General features: G+C 32.7%; 1 protein-coding gene and 1 long non-coding RNA gene across 3 annotated transcripts in view; one reads left to right on the top strand and one right to left on the bottom strand.

Moving 5' to 3' along the window:
* The first annotated feature begins 2739 nt into the window (after positions 1–2739).
* LOC111055998 (sodium/potassium-transporting ATPase subunit beta-2) overlaps positions 2740–17635 on the top strand; it is a 38366-nt gene continuing 23470 nt past the window's right edge. The window contains exon 1 of the mRNA XM_039425413.1: positions 2740–3073. Coding sequence (XP_039281347.1) covers positions 2923–3073 — 151 coding nt within the window. The 5' untranslated portion in view covers positions 2740–2922. The remainder of the gene's footprint in view (positions 3074–17635) is intronic.
* On the bottom strand, positions 2859–17221 carry LOC120350718. Of its 2 annotated transcripts, XR_005570999.1 has the most exons (3): positions 16920–17221; positions 16701–16804; positions 2859–3318 (listed from the first exon to the last, which is right to left on the bottom strand). It is a non-coding gene; the product is annotated as an uncharacterized LOC120350718 (long non-coding RNA). The 2 variants fall into 2 exon arrangements; XR_005570998.1 differs by having other exon boundaries at positions 16701–17221.

Genomic DNA, 17635 nt, shown 5'->3' with positions numbered 1-17635 from the left:
AATATATTCATTTATATACAGTAAAATAAAAATGATTATACAGTAGTACTGTAGTAGCTATAATATTAGTTAATAGTAGTAGCTAATATTTAGTTATTTCTTAACAAATACTACCTTACCTTTTAGCTGCTTCAGGTACCGTAAAGTGAATGAATAAGTGCCAAATTTTAATGGGTAATAGTAATTTTCTGATGATTAAAAATGATCCGATGAGAATTAACTACAGTAATGAGGTTAATTTGTTGATGATGGGAAAGCATTCCAAGATTTTGATTTTTTACTAATAATTTGAAAATATTAATGAAATACTGAAGCTTTGTACCTATAGAAAGCCTATAGCCACCTCCATATTCTTCCCATTAAGTTTATGCATCCCATTGTCAATAAAATTGTTTAATCACTAATTTCCACACTCATCACCTATAATTCTGAGAGTAGGAATTTTTATGCTTCTTCTTGTCTAAAAATATTTTTTTAGAATACCATGTATTATATGTTTCCTCCTATTTCCCTTCGCCAATTTTCTTGGACTTAGCAGGCTATGTCTAGAATCATCATAATGAAAAATATAGTATACGGTACTATTATACACTATTGGCCCACTTATCATCATTATGCATGATGCCTCATTTTTTAGTCGAGCGAGCTGGATATTTATTTCACAATAAAAAACTTACCATAAAATATAATCATGAAAATATTACAGTATGATAGTATGTATGCATTTTATATTATTCTCGTATTTTTTTACTGATATTAGCAAAACAATTAACTTATCCTGAGTTTACGTAAGTCATGGAGATTTTTTTTCTATTCTCTATTGTCAAAATTTAACAACGTAACAAATCAAAGGTTAATAAATCAAACACTTATCACAAGAAAATAAAATTAAATTAACTACTCAGAACTAATAAGAAACTAAAAATTGTTTCAGGCACAACCAGCAGAAGAAAAGACTTTGACCGCTGGTGGGAGTCGCAAAAAAGTACGATTCAAAATAAATACTAAAAATAACACAATAAAAAATCAAGTTTATGACAAGAAATAACTATCATATTACTGCAAAAAGAGTAATAACAAATTTTGAGAGAGAAAAAGCAAATAAGATTTTTTAATAGGAAAAATAAAACAAAACAGAGATCAAATGAAAAATATGATTACGGTACCATTCAGGTCTCAGGAATTAAAAAAAAAATAGAGATTGTTTTAAAAAATATATAAATATAGGCTATATATTTCCACCATTCAGGTCCCAGGGATGATTATATAGAGATGATTAAATAAAAATTCTTATATACAGTAGTTGAGTTGGATTCTTCTTCAGATTCTTTTCAATTTTATGAAATTAATTAAAACAAATAGGTCATTCAATAAGACTTATTAGAGAGAAAAAGCAATTGAATAAGTAGAATGGTTCTATATAATGGCTTCATAGTGCAAATAAGATTTTGAATTGAGAACAAACGCTTGGCAAGTGCATCTACCATCCAGTTCCTGAATGCCTCTATACCTGTTCACAATCAGTGTAGAGGTGTGTGGAGAATAAAAGTAAATAATAAAAGGAGGGTGGAATAGGGTCCAGGTTCAATAGGGTGAGCGTTCCTTTTGATTGTAGAGCTGCAGGTTACTAGAAGACAGGTGCACCTTTATCCCAAGTCTAGTGTACATTTCTTGTTTTTATCCAGTGCAATAGGGCTTCTCATGCAATAAACTTATGCACCATAATATTAGCCTAGGTGATATCTAGTTCTATATCTGGAATCTAAAAAAAGAATTATTTCTGTAGTTTGTATTGAGACTGATGAAAATAATGTAAAACGCTTTTTATGCGGACTACATAGAATTTTCTAATTTCCTCTATTTTTACAATCCTTCAAACCTAAAGTAGACACAGCAGAAAGTGTCCAAACCGTAATTTCAACCAATTGATACAAATTATATTTACAAATTTCTAGCCTTTGTTAACATATTAGGACACCATAATGGGACACACAGTGGTGTCCTTGTATAAGGCAATCTGGGACACCATCGGGCCACAAGACTATAATGGTGCTCAGTGATGTCGCGAGTGAGACACCAGCCGGAAACTAAAATTTGGAGGCCCAATAGTTGGTGACCCTATCATCCCTATCTATATAATTATACTGGATACCGGTAGTCATAGGACAAATTAAGAAACAAATTGCTAAGCTTAGCCCCACGACTATACCGGTAGTACCGACTCTTTGAAGACCCAGCCACTGATGGTGTACCAATGTTGAATTTGATAACAGCCCAGCCTGTATAATAACTTTTGGAAGATGAGTTTCAACCTTTCAAAGATGAGTTGTATATAACACATTGTTTATTAAAAAATTATTGGTTCTCGTGGAATTGATAACGGTTAAAATTAAAGCGGCTTATGAGCAATCGGCCCTGAGTCTTTAAAACTATAAAAAACAACTTTGAAAAATATTGTGATTGTAAAATTATAATAGGTTTGAAAGTTTTCAAAAAATTCTTGACCAATCCTAACGCAAAATCTGTGGCAGCTTTTTCTATTGTTTTTAATGTCAACGGCAGCTGTTACTTATCATTGTAAAAGAACGGAGTATTTAACTGATAAGAAATGAAGCTATCGATGGACACGCACGACCGCGACAAAAAATTATAAATTTGAATGGTGTGCGTGTGCAGTGCAGTCTCAGTTTCCACCTGATGGGAGAAGTCAGTGAAATTAAGATGGGCAAGGTTGGCAGCATTTGCTGGCAGACAGAGACAGAGAGTGGAGCGCAGGTTGAGCAAGCAAGTTGGCGTTCCGTTACCATACCTACAATACAAGCATAGCATTCCACTTCCAGGCAAGCAAGTCAGTTTCAGTTGGTTACTTCCTCAGAGTTGAGTGGTTTCTCCGGATAAAGGAAACAAAATAGTTTTGTCGCAATGACGAATTCAGCCAAACAACAAGAAGCAATGCAGCAAAACTATCAGCCCTTCTTGAAGCCACCCCCAGAGCCGGCGATGACAAAATTCAAGAGGTTTCTTTACAATTCTGAGACTGGAGCTGTCTTTGGTCGCACCGGGGAAAGTTGGGGTAAGTACGATTTGTGAAAAGAAAATCTTATCAAATTTAAACTGAAAGCTGCAATTTTTAATTACTAAACAACATGTTAACTTTTATTTTTAAAATAAAACTTATAGAGAACTCATTTTCTAAAAAGGACAATGGTGTCCTTCTACCTGAAGCTTTGTTTCTTTTCTGTTTGTTTACACCTGGGCGTTGTCCTTGCAAGGAAGACAACGTTCCATATCTGCAAATTGCACCAACGGACATAACCTCTTCAATGAACAACAATTGAATTACGATTACAACAATAAATTAGCCATGAAATCGAAGTTTTTTACATAAGTTTTTACACATCCTGTAGGTACCGTACCGTACCTCTCTTCAATTAACAAATAATAGTCCTAGTATAGTTCTAGCATATTTTAAAACTTGTTGATTTTGAATTATTTGTACTGTAAAATACAATTTATAGATGGTAGTTTGGTTTTCCATTGGTATTAGGCTATAATATTACAGTACGGTAAGTTAGGTGTTCTAAAAGTTGACATTAAGTAAAGATTGAAGCTTTAATTTGTTCCTTAAATGAGGAAAATTTTAAATAATATTAATTTATGACGCGGGAGCGAAAAACAATTTTTTTCTCAATTTCAAAGGATATAGCTTTTTTCCTCTTCTATTGACGAGCGCTAGCGAGTTCCTACTTTTGACTCAAGTCCAAAAATCGTCCATCAGTTTGTGTACCTATGTGTTCTACAATAACTTCCAAACGCTTCAATCAATCAGCTTTAAATTTTGAACACAGGTATTCTTCAAACCTTTTTATACAGATCGAGTTTGTTGGAAAAAAAAATTTACCGACGCCTTCGTTCCTTTCTCTTACAAAATAAGGATAGGCTATTAATATAACTATGTATTGTGTAAAACCCAGCCCGGGTGGGCTGAAGTCCACCTAAAAAAAAAAAAAAAAAAAAAAAATAGTGGAGGGTGGATAACTGTCTCTCAAACCTAGATTTTGCTGAAATGAGGCTTAAAAATGAATAATAGAATTTAAAGTTTTAAAAAATTTTGGGGGGAGATCTTCCCAGTCTCTTTATACCCCCCAGACCCGCAAAAATACCCCCCTCACGGAACAATTATTGAGCCCATCCAATGTGTTTGATAAGTTGGCGCCCGTGGACTCTTCAATAATCACGAGAGGAAATAATATTATACAAATATTATATGGTATATTGTAAATTGAGATTTCATTAGAACACCTGATGAGCATCAGTGGCATTTTTGAAAATTACGCGAGATCTTGGCTTGAAGGCTTCACTGATTGGTTCCCGTGAAATTAATTACGATTAAAATTAATGCGGTTTCAATTAATTATCATTATTAATTGCGGTTTTTGTGCAACCCGAACATAATCAGTCAAAATAATATATTTGCACAAATACACAACAGCTAATAGAAGGCTGCAATTTTCGCCTTTATGGATGTCAAAATCAGAATGATAGAATTCATGAGTTCTTCAGCCCCAGTAGTGTATCCAAACGAGCGATGTCCTGTGTCCATAACTCAAGTTGCAGTTTGCATTACAGAACAAGTTAAACTGTTGTCAATAACCCAAATAATTGTCATTTTGGTATAAAATCCTATATACTTGATGCCAAAATAAATAGAAAATTTCTATTTTATTTTGGTATAAGCCTATAGGCAATTTACATTGCTATGCATCCATCAATGTGTCAGCGTTTACAAAGCCTGATTTATGATCATAGTAGTCCAGGCAATGAAGACAAAAAAATGCCAAGTAGGGGAAATAATTCATGTATAAGCCAAAATTGGTACAGTTGTAGGGGAAAGCTTCTTAAACAACATACTTAAAGTACTGACCGGTGGGGGTTGAGCTAAGGGGGGGGGGGCTCTAAAGGTGCATATTTTCGTTTTTTTTTGTAAATAACTCAAAAACTATGACCTCCAGGAAAAAGGTTGTCATTAGTAAAATTAAACTACGTAAAATTCTCTACAAAAAAGGTCCTATGATTTTGATAAGATTAATATATTTAGATATATATTTAATTTATATTTACATATAAATTAAAACAGGAGATACAAGATATAAATAGATTGAAAAGACTTAAAAACTTACATATTATAAACGGAAATTTTCGGGAACTGAGTTCCCTTCCTCAACCGAGCAGTGAGTGATAGATATATATTTAGATAAGATTAATAATAGTGGAGATAAAAAGTGAAGAATGTAGGGAAAATACTCATTTAGGCTTATAACCGATTTTGGCTTACACATGAATTATTTCCCCTATTATGTATTCGTTGCCTGGACTAAGGACATACTTGAGGCTATTGTCAGGCTCACTGGCGCACTCGTATAAACCCAATAGGCTTCAACTATATGGGCATCTCAGACGCGCTGATTTTTATTTTAACTCGTTAGCTGGATGCATTGTATCTTATGGGATAAACCGTAGACTAAATAAACAAGGCTTGAATCTGTTGATAATTATAAGAGTGAAATAGACGCTCCCCATGAGAGGTCATTCATTTTCTGAAGCCGTGCAAGATAGAATCAGCAGCCCAGGGTATAGTTGGGGTCATACAATACGACTGCAAGCTGTGGCAATAGTCTACAGCTTGTATTCTCTGTATTAAAATAATTGTCGATTCTCTGAAAAGGATATAAAATAATATCCTTCCAATTAACGAAACTTGAATTAATTTCGCTTTTAGGAGAGGAGGGAAAGCTGAAGGCTCTATGGCTATGATAAATTCTGTATTCTCTTCACACAACTTTGTATTCTATTTCTCACAACATAATTATTGACATCTCCTAAACACTTTGGTACACATTGTGGCGAGACTAGACCACACTTTCCATTCGAATTAATTGTACAATTTCTATCATAAAATAATGAAAGTATTATTGAATTTAACATTAAAATTAAAGGGCTTAAGCTAATACTTTATCACAGAGTGGATTGAATCATAATAAAGATATAAGAAATAGTGATGATTTCATGACAAATACTCTAATAATAATAATAATTAGAGCATTCAAGCCAATTTAGAATAGAATAACTTCCTTGAGAATTACAGAACTCAAATATCAAATCTGAAGTACCATATTTAATTTGTGGTTCAATGAAAACCATTCATAAAATCTGCTAACTCGACAATTCTCCTACAATAGACTGTAAATTCGCCAAATCGTCAATTCCATTTTGAAAATATCATAGTTTTATGGAAGCCTTGTTGATAAAAATCCAATTTCTTCCTTTTTTCGCTGTAAAAGTTTTGTCAATTAGGATAAAATTATTTTTTAAAAAAAAATAAGAACCTGTCCATCATGATAATCAACATAATAATATGTGTATATTTATTAATTTATATTTGTGTAGAAATAAATTCATATATTAGTTAATTTGGGGTTTGGACAAACTAATTCAAGATTCTAAATATAAATCAAGATTTATATTTCAATTAATCAGTTCCGGTTTGATAAAATGCGCTAAAATTGTGTCAAATTTGGAGTTGTAACCAGACTCAAAATCGCTCTTTTTGTAATGAAGCTGATGAAAAAGCAAAGTCTGGTCGAAAATGATATCATCAGGGGGTCTTGACTGCGACAAATTACGCAATAGATATAGATAATAGGCATTTTCTGATATGCATGATTTAGTTTGCAAGTAACAATGAAGCTTTGTAAAACATAGCAGTTAACGTTATCAATTCGCATTGAAAAATCCGAAATGTTAACACACTGCAGTTTTGATCAAATAAAACTATCAAGCCAAAGTTGTAATGAAATACTATGGCGTGAAACTATATAGGAGGATACGCAGCTGAAGCTTAAATCCTTTCCTCTTGTCCGTGGTGAACTTGACCTACTTAACTAGCCGTAATGTCGTAATCTAAACAGCTATGAGAAAACTAAGATTATAAAATCATCCAACGAATGAATGTCTGCTGAACTTCTGTCATTAATTTAATGCATGGAAGGAATACGACAACAATTTTGAATATCATTTGAAACTATTGTGGAAAGTTTTCCTCCTCATCTATATATAATGAAGGAAAGAATTTGGAAAGGGAATTTACGAATGACGCATCATCACGTCTGAACCACCCAACTGATTAACTTGAAATTTTGCATATAGATTCTTAATTTACTGAGGATGGTTATAGGTCTATTTTAAAATCTTCCAGATTTCAGTAGATCAAGAATTCAGTTTGTCAAGTTTTCAATTAGACACTTCCGGAGCATCGGTTACCTGCTAGCTATGAATATTTTACCTCCTCATTTTAAAATCTGTATAATATTTTTGTTGATTACCCTTTATCAAAACGTACATTCTCCAAGTTCCATAATTACTGTACTATTATTTCTGAGTTTTATAATAAGGGGGCAAAAAATGTTCAATGAAGTGATTGGTTCTGTGGTTAGTCTACCGTCGAATTACTTTTAGATAAGCGACGGTCGTTCTGCTATTATGAATCACGTGCATTATGGATTTCCATTGAGCTAAAAATTCACAAAAAATAGGAAGTGGTTTGGAACTGACCTAACAACTTGGATCCATTCATCATAAATTATCATCCTTCCCATTCTTAACGCACAAGCCTGTGATAGCTTATGTGGGCATCACCCTCAGTATTATAAATGTGGGGATCAGCCTCACAAAAAAGAAGAATTAAACGCAGTTTTGTGATGCAAATTACTGATATCGTTCGGCTTGTAGGCTACTTTGCTACTAGATTTGCAAACTTCATTGACGGAGAAAAATATCACTTTCATGGAGAGGTTTCCCGAATGAATGAACTGCTATCAAATTCTCAGTAATGTAGCAGTGACTCATTTCCGCAATAAATACCAGATTATGATTGACTGAGTTGTCTGCAAATTGACCACTAGTAATAAATTCCAGTGGTATTTATAGTTGCTAATATGATTGTCGAAAGAATTTTTTTTGTGTTATTTTTTCTTGAATAAATAAATGTCTACCACATTTAAATACATTTAAATACTGCAGTAAGATGTAAAATGAAAAGGCTATAATAAATTTCAAGTCTCTTCTTATTTAACTTGAGTTAGAATTGGGCTATTTAACTTGTTTTGAAAATTTAATGCCTTTAAAAACTGATCTTGTTTTCGTGAAAAGAAGATAATTGAACATTGGTGATGATTATATTATAGTGATGAATCTACAATTGACCCTAGTAGACCCATGCTGCTATGAAACAAGTGACGGTACTAATCTGCTTCCCTAATCCATAATTTAACCGAATTAAACTACAAATTACTAAACTCCAACTGATTTGCGTTGAATGAGCGCTTTGAGTTATAAACTAATTTGAGCCCCTTGACATCTAGCTAGAACAAGCAGATGAATGAATCTGCATGATTGAAAAATTAGCTTGAATAAAGCCTTGTTAAGTGTACTGATTCCGATCCTATGGATTGTATATTTTTGAAATTATTCGCAATGTTTCTTGTATGTTCTTTGAATACAGTTTTCTTGTTCTTCAACTCTTGTAAGTACTTTGAGACCAATTGTCGGGATTGAATTATCTTGTAGCTTTATGTTGGTACTTCATGATCATTTGTATTTCAATTCAGAATCTCACTGCATTTTAAAATTTGTGCATTCAGTAAATTTCAGCCACGATAATGTATGTCTTTAAAAATCAAGTTTCATCTCTAAAAGTTTATTAATATTCTGTTTAGTCATATTTCCATGTAACTGTAACCAGATAGTACACAATTCTTTGTTGAACCAGAGAAATTTATTGCCAAGTGTTTAAATGCGGAAAGCTAATGCTACTGATATTATTTTGAAGAGATAAGAGATGTTCTATACTTGTACAGCTAGTAAAGATGGGACAGATTGTCATTCTCGCATACAAATCTTTGAATATGGACTCGTATACAAATCTTTGAATATGTGTAGATGACACAATATTCTGCATGTTGATTTTTGCACTTTTCTCTTGTTATTCAATTATTTTGGTTGTACAGTAGTTACTACTGTATCTGATAGATTTCTCCCTAACACTTTTACTGTAATAGCTTGATAACTGTCTTCCAAACAATATTGGCTCATCCAAGTCTATTTATGTGCTACTTTTGATAAATGGGCCTATGTTTGAGTTTATTCTAATAAAATTTAATCTGAAATGAAAAAAAATGAGACACAGATGTTGTCAATACCACTTTAATTTTGTTTTACAAAAGGACCAATGGTTTTGGGGCTACACCTGCTCCATCATCAGCTAGACTGGTGTTTTGAGTGGACTACATAAGAAACATGAGCTACATTTCTAATGTAGCCTACTCAAAACACCAATCTAGCTGAGGATGGGGCAGGTGTAGTCCCGAAATCATGGTCCTTTGTGAAATAAAATTAAAGTGGTATTGACAACATCTGTATATCATTTTTTCATTATGGAGAAATACCACAATATCTCTTCAAAAAACAATTAATTTCTTGAAATTTAATCTGTTCAATCTTAGTTTAATCTGTCAAATTGAACTGTGATTTTTACTAGCTGGTGGTTGAAAAACAAAATTAGTGAATTATTATTTAGTTTAGCTGTGTTCTAAAATCCCTTATTATCTAACTGGTTTTTCAATTTGAGATTAAACATATTCTGCAGCCAAATTCTTGGTTTTCTTCAAATGTTTACTTCTGCTCAACAAATTGAAATATGAAATTATCCTGTAGTAGTTTCTGTTTTATCAAATCGTGTTAAATTCTCATCTAAATTTCCCATTTAACATGTTTCTTTGCAACTGAACTATCATCTAGGTTTGATTGGAAATTTCAAGATAGACAACTAGAAAAACTCCAATATAAAAATACGGTACCTGAATTTATCATTCAAAATTTATAAGTTTATCGTTTAGGTATTCCGGGACTTCATCACACATGATCTACTTCGCGTCTAATAGATTCTATCCTATTACTATCTATTTACATTTCATAATACACGAATCAAATACTTGATCAGAAAACGACCAACAGGCCTATCCCAAAACAGTTCCCTTTCCGAATGTTAATAGAAGTACCGGTATGCCTATGTTTATAATTGTATATATTTGTTGGTATCTATTCTATGTCTATATTTATATCCTGATATAGAAGATTTTGTAGAAGAAACTGTCTGATAGAGATGAGCTATGGTATGAGCTACCGGTATGCCTATGTTTATAATTGTATATATTTGTAGGTATCTATTCTATGTCTATATTTATATCCTCATATATAGAAGATTTTGTTGAAGAAACTGGCTGATAGATGAGCTTTGTCGATTATGTCCTTGAGTACTCACATAGGACATACGAGTACATAAATATTGTCCAAGCTGATTTAGTAGCCATTCTTTTGAAGAGATTGATATGGATGGAGTGTAGGATAGAGCAGTGGACGCCCAGTGGCTATCAATGGGCTTTTCTTGTTGCTTATCCTGTGCAGGGCTTGGCGAGGTCGTTCATTCAGTGGTGCAAGGCTGCCTGAACATTTACCTCTGAAAAGGCCTGACAATGGCTTTTTAATGGGGTCTGAGGGTACAGCATCCGCACATTTCAGAATTGAATTAATCGTTTCTAATGGAATGTGGGGACATAAACGGGGGACCTTCATCACTAGCTGTTTCATAGAGCTGTCGCCAAACTGTCATTGATGGTCCTCCTCATTCACATGATGTCTCCTCATTGATGTTGCTTTTGCTACACTTGATTGTATAGAACATTGATCACCTGATAAGATGCACCACATCGTTAACCCACGATAGATGAACTACATCTTTCTTCTGTTACCTGTAGACAGCTTTGTTTCAATTGTTTGAAAGCTTTGCCTGTAGACAGCTTTGTTTTAATTGGTTGTCCAAACTCAACGAGAATAATCTCATTCTTATTGTACGAATATCAGCCTAGTTACAAACATATCTATTTTTGATCGTACGGTATTTTGCCGTAAATAGAATTAATTCTATTAGATTGAACAGATGATGTTTGTCAAGTTCCGATTAATCTGATAAGGGTCATTATGTTAACGCTAAACCACGTTTACTTGTAGATATGGTTGCATTTATCATAATGCGTTTCATGCGGGGTTTAAACGATCAGCTAACATTTCTCCGTTTATACCGAGTGACATATATCTAGATACGGGCCTTAAGGTGCGTACAGATATACGCTCCGCGAACATGAGCAATTCACTTTTAATCAGCTTACTATATCTGTATTTCTACAGAAACGGTAAGATACAGATATAAAAAGCTTGGCATCAGCTGATTAAAAGTGAATTGCTCATGTTCGCCGCGCGTAAATGTGTACGCACCTTGAAGGTGGCAAAAAACCGAACGTCCAAAAATCGTTGTGTGTGGCTTTACTGTGCAACAACCTTCGCCACGTCATCAAGTAAAACAGTCATTCCAATCTAATATCGTTGAAACTGAGGGTTTCTGATTCTTGGTTGAAAATTGAAGTTCTTCCAGTGAGGAAAGATGACTTTGTATGAACCCTCTCATACCTGACCAGAAAATGAATTAAACAAATTAATCAATTCTTGGGAAGTTTACTATTTCCACTAAAAGCTGGATTCTAATTGAAATTTGGGGGATTCTTTGCAATTCCGTATAAATGTTGGCGCACACAGATCGTCATCTGTCGGATCGGATTATCAGATTTGATGCATTGTTTTTAATTGGAGTGCGCATACCTATCCGCATGCGTATAGGTATGCACACTCCAATTGAAAACAATGCATCAAATCTAATCGTCCAATCCGTCCGATGCGTGCCGTCCGTCCGATGACGATCTGTGTGCGTCTACCTTAACTCTGTGGTTGTCTATAGCGAGGTCCACGTTATAATAGCAGTGTTTGATTACCAATGGTATTGCTATACTTGTCTTATCATTCAACAAAGCTGATAACGCTATCTCTTTCTCGCTTTGCTCTGCTGTCAGATCGCCTTTTAACAATGTAGAATTAATAATTTAAGAAAATATTCCATCTTGATTATGTAAATTTATTATGAAATTATAGAAAAATATAATTGATTATTTTAAACGAGATTGAACAGTTAATATTACATTAATAAACCTGTATCAGCTACTGTCAATAGAAGGCATTGACAAGACGGAGGTTCGGCAACATTGTTCTCCTATCTTTCTCCACTGCCATTATAGCGTGGACCTCACTATAGCAATCACAGTCAGACCAATTGTAGTAACTTATTTAAAATTTCCGATTGGTTCCCCAAGCATGCTTGGCTGAGCTCTTTCTTGGAAATCTTTCATGAATACGTCCCTAAGTTTTATGTGAAAACAAGTAGGAAAACCGCGACAGACATAAGCCTTCTACTAATAAAGTTGATTTCAAACGTGAATGTAGTAGAATCTTAACAAAATAATTATTTATCATTGATCTTTAAATCTTCAAAACACAATTTTATTTATTTGAAGTTTGGAACAAAATGTGAATGATTGCAATTGCTTGCATTCAACTAATAAAGTTGATCTCAAACGTGAGTGTAGTAGAATCTTAACAAAATAATTATTTTTCATTGATCTTTAAATCTTCAAAACACAATTTTAATTATTCTAAGTTTGGACCAAAATTTGGATGATTGCAATTCCTCCGTTTCTTTTCAATAAATAGTATAATGGAATTTTGAAAGAACAGATTTTCTCAAATGGAGCGACTGATGGAAAGTTCAGTTACTAGGATAGTACTTCTAAAATAGAACAGGCTTGACGTACCTTCATAAACTGGCGGCGATTCAACACTTTTCTCGTTTGTTGTAAATCGCATTTTTGGCTGAACTTCTACTAATGAACATTATTTAGACAAGACTCTGCATTCACAAGAAATTATAATGGCATGACCAGTTGTGTTAAATTCCGGCGAAAAAAACTAAAAATTATATCACTCTTGGTCACCACGATGTAGGATGGGTTTTACCTTCACAAACAATATTCTTATCAATTTAAGTCGAAATAGTATAGCTTATTAGTCTTTAACTAGGTGCTATAAGAAACCACGATGTAGGGTTTCACAGTCAACTCCTAACCTTATTTCATTATATGAATACAAAAAATCAAAATGATACATATCACTCAGAAATCTAATAGAAAATTTGGATTGTATCGGTTGTATCATACCGGTACCGTGGTACCCCTCTAAACATCAACAGCTTTCAGCGACACCTGTAGATTTTTCATTCTCGGCAATTAGAACTGCCCTGCCCTCAACTATAATTTTGTTAATTAATTGATGGAAGAAAGAACAATTAATAATATACCTGAGCATTAGCTATTCTGACAATTATGTTTGTCTAAATATAGAATTTGGGAGGAAAAAGGAAATTAGTAATTTATGGAAATGTTGAATAGAAAGATGAAACTAAAAAAATGATCTTTATTGGAGTTTAAATTTTTGTTGCTTCTTCTGAAATTAAACGCAATTCAAGTATTAGCATTCTTATCTAAAAATGTTACCAATATTGTAAATATCTAGTTATTTTTAGTTTATTGAATGGTTCATCTTTTGTAGCACATAACAGAAAACACTTCAAAGTTTGTAATATAAATTAAAACAGGAGACACAAGACATAAATAGATTGAAAACACTTGAAAACTTACATTAGAAATGGAAATTTTCGAGAACTGAGTTCCCTTCAAGATGAATGGTTCATCTTGATATATTATTTTATATATTATTGGTATATTGATAGACATCTTGTCCGTACCAATCAACTGATGGTTTTCAATATGATCAACCAAAAAGTCCTACCACTCAAAAAATAATACCCTGATAATCTACATTCATTAAAAAGGAAATGTATGGGGCATAGACCAATTCAATATTAACATTTCCTTCCGAATTTTCTACATACAGTAAACAGCTTGCTCCATACTTGAATGAAGGTGGTTACCTGGTTGAGATTATTTGCAATGTTGATAACAAAAGGAGGTTAGAATGGAATAGATGAATTCGAACAGCTTCTTGGCAACTTAACGTTGTTAGAGAAGAGAGATGTGGGTCTAACGTTAGAGGTCGAAACTGGTCTAATTTTAGATCAAATGAGATTTGCTAGCTGTAGGAGACAATCTACACAATACGAATCGAAACTACATATTTTTTAATTCATTGTTCGTGAAAAAGTAATTTTTATACTTTTATCTGTCAAATAATGTGAATGATCAGATTATTTCATAGTCGTTACTTTATTAAGGATGAGTTTTATGTGCTATATAAAATAATAGGGATATTTCTAGTCAAAAAAGTGGGTTCAATATCAATATGCTAGAATACGCCTACATGCGCATTGCTAAGTCCAGAATAAAACTACTTCCTAAGTTAATAGTTCATTCTCAAAATTGCAAATCATCAGATATATTTTTTGCTGCTTCGATGGATTGCAAAACTCATGTATTACTCACTATGTGAGTAGTGTTAATCATAAAATTGATTTAAAAAATTAAAACTGGTGATATTTTTGCAAGATCAAGGGCAATAGGGCATTCATTCACGAGTTCACGAGATATTTCAGCTCTGCTCTTTTTCAATAACTGTATCACAAATCCTCTCTATCAACTGATTTAAAAAAACAAATAATTTTCACTTTTGTATACTTAATTTTCTCAATCGATTTCCAAAGTTTTTATTCAAATTCCATGATCTTTTATTGCTCAATTGTGCAAGAATATAAAACTATCATTCCTTGGATAACCTGGTGTTGTCCATTGTTTATGAATTCAATAAGAGATATTCCTTTTTTGAACTATTTTTAACGACACTACAGTCTAATATCTTTGAATATTAGTTATTAAAACTAGTACTCACTGTGGAGGGCTTACTGATTTTTAGAATCAATTTCAACACCGTACACTGTAGTGTCGTTAAAATAGTTCACAAAGGGTTATTACTCGCTGTTCGTTGTGGATAATGAAATAGATGAGAAGAGATATTACTTATTCAGTTATAGTATAGAGATAGGATACCGTTAACATGCTTTAACAACTTCTTTATTATATCCATCTCTGGTTATACTGTGATGTCTGTGATACCCAATATATCATTATAATTGACCGAGCGAAGTGAGGTCTAAGATTCAAGTCGACGGTTTGGCATTTCTCTTAATGTTTATATGTTTATATGTTGCGCATTTACGGCGAAACGCGGTAATAGATTTTCATGAAATTTGACAGGTATGTTCCTTTTTTAATTGCGCGTCCACGTATATACAAGGTTTTTGGAAATTTTGCATTTCAAGGATATAAAAGGAAGAAGGAGCCTCCTTCATACTCCAATATTACAGTAAAAATCAGACTATAGAATTATTCATCATAAATCAGCTGACAAGTGATTACACAGATGTGTGGAGAAGCCAGTCTATTGCTGTATTTCCACAAGGTCTATAGTTTCAATCAGGTTTTTGTGGATGAGAATACTGCGTGAGGTCTACTGTTCACAGAACTACTAGTATCAAATACCATACACATTACAAGAAGTTATCACTATTAGTGAAAGCTATGGTTTGTTTTTGTAATGTCGGCCATCGAAGGCTTATTTTTGTTTGGCAAGGAAGGAACCGAATGGAAGCCATGTAACTGTCAAGCCATATCAGTTGTGGGGATAAGATTTCGATTATGTGTTGTTTGGAAAGAGGCTTTTGGGAGTTCTGAATAGCTGTGGTACTGTACTGTCTTATCTGCCTAAAAAGTAAAACTGTTTTTCCTTGTTGATTTCCAAATTCTTCGATTTAATAAACTGTTTTTGTCATTGGTGTTTTTCTCTGCAATGTTATATTATTCAAGATTACGAATGGTTTATTTTATTATTTTTGTTGAAATTATTTTATTTCTTCATATCCTTTCCACATAACAGGAACGATGTTAAGATAGATAACCTTTAATAGTTGGCTAGTGTAATGATGCAAAAGTTCCAATGACTTTAAAAGTTGAAAGATATTATCAAAGAGATTTTCGAGAAAAAGTACTCTCATCCAAAGGGTCTTCAACCTTTTATAAGTAATATTGTTTTGAAACTGGGATCAAAATTATATTACCTGATCATTGCAATATTGTATTGAGTTTTCTAGTGAACTCATCTATATTTATTTTCAACTACACATCATTGAATGATTTCTTTTTCAATTACGAGGTATGGTAAATTCTGAATTCCAATATAAACAAGACAAAAAATCATATAATTAAAGCTGCGTTTACACCAAAGTTATTAACAAAATGTTTGTTTCTCCGTCCTAATAGATTCTATTAGATTGAATAGATAGATTGAATAGATTGAATAATAGATTCTATTATTGAACTTATCATACACATGATGAACATATGTGTTTGTCAAGTTCCATTTAATATAATAGAATCTACAAGGACGGAAAAATAAACATTTTGTTAATAACTTTGGTGTAAACGCAGCTTAAGTACTTCTTTAGTTATCCGTATCTTTACTACATTCATATGCTCAGGTACGTTATTGCAATTTTATAATTTCAATTTCGGAATTTGCTTAATTCCATCTGTCGTTCCTTACCTTTGTTTTTCACAGTATTGTAATTTCATTACTTACCATATTCACTTAAATTAATTCAAATTATGTTACGCAAGTGTAATTATTAATCTTACGACTTTCACTAGCTTTTTAACTTGAGGCTTTTTGAATTCACAAATTCTTGGTAGCATTTGCACTCTCACGTGTTCAGTACATCAATCAACCTTTGACGATGAATCTGCACAGAAATAAAGAAAAACATTGCATATTTTTTCAACACTGGAACTAACAAAAAATCAAAGAGACGTGAGACGTTTTTTTCGTTTATCAATCAACTAGATCTAGAAAATCACCTTTATAATTTGAAAGTTCAGGTTCTAGGATTAGTTAATTCATTGAGAATATTCAAATTATTTGATTGCCAATAATGATTCCTGACTACTGATCACTCAAAGCTAAACACCAAACACTTTATATAGATTATTATCCTGTGAAAAATTTCTAGAACTAATAGTAGCTAAACTGTGAATAGGAGCTCCTATTAGCTACAAGCCACTTTCCATACTGACTGAAAAATCATTAAAAATAAATTTCGATTGATAGATAATTTACAAAAACTGAATCCGGTGAAAACCAGTTACTCTCATTGAAGATCTTTGTCATCATTATTCTACTTTAGTTTGATAGTTTCTGGGGAATACAAGAAGCGTCAGAATTTGGAAACTTTGGAATCTCAACTTGAATCTCATATTTGTTTTCCAATATTTAAAACTCAAATAACTATATTTATTGTGTTCCAATATTTAAAACTTTGTTCACATTGAATTGATAAAAGTATAGGGGAGTTGTATGTCAGATCGTCAAGTTTTCAAAGCATCAAGGAAATGAATATTCATATCTTGTTTCCATTAATTTGAAGGTTCAAGGTTATATTTCTACTACTATACACAAATACATATTTCTACTGTATTAAAAATTTAGACTCAATCAAAACAGTTGGTAGTAAAATAAAGTTTGATAAAATAAAACAAATAAAAATGTTTGTCGACATGAAATATTTGTTTCGAAG

This window comes from Nilaparvata lugens, chromosome 3, assembly GCF_014356525.2.
Source record: "Nilaparvata lugens isolate BPH chromosome 3, ASM1435652v1, whole genome shotgun sequence".
In the NCBI taxonomy this organism is placed as follows: domain Eukaryota; kingdom Metazoa; phylum Arthropoda; class Insecta; order Hemiptera; family Delphacidae; genus Nilaparvata; species Nilaparvata lugens.
Note: the sequence above shows the minus strand (reverse complement) of the source record. Positions and strands in the feature narration are given on the sequence as shown.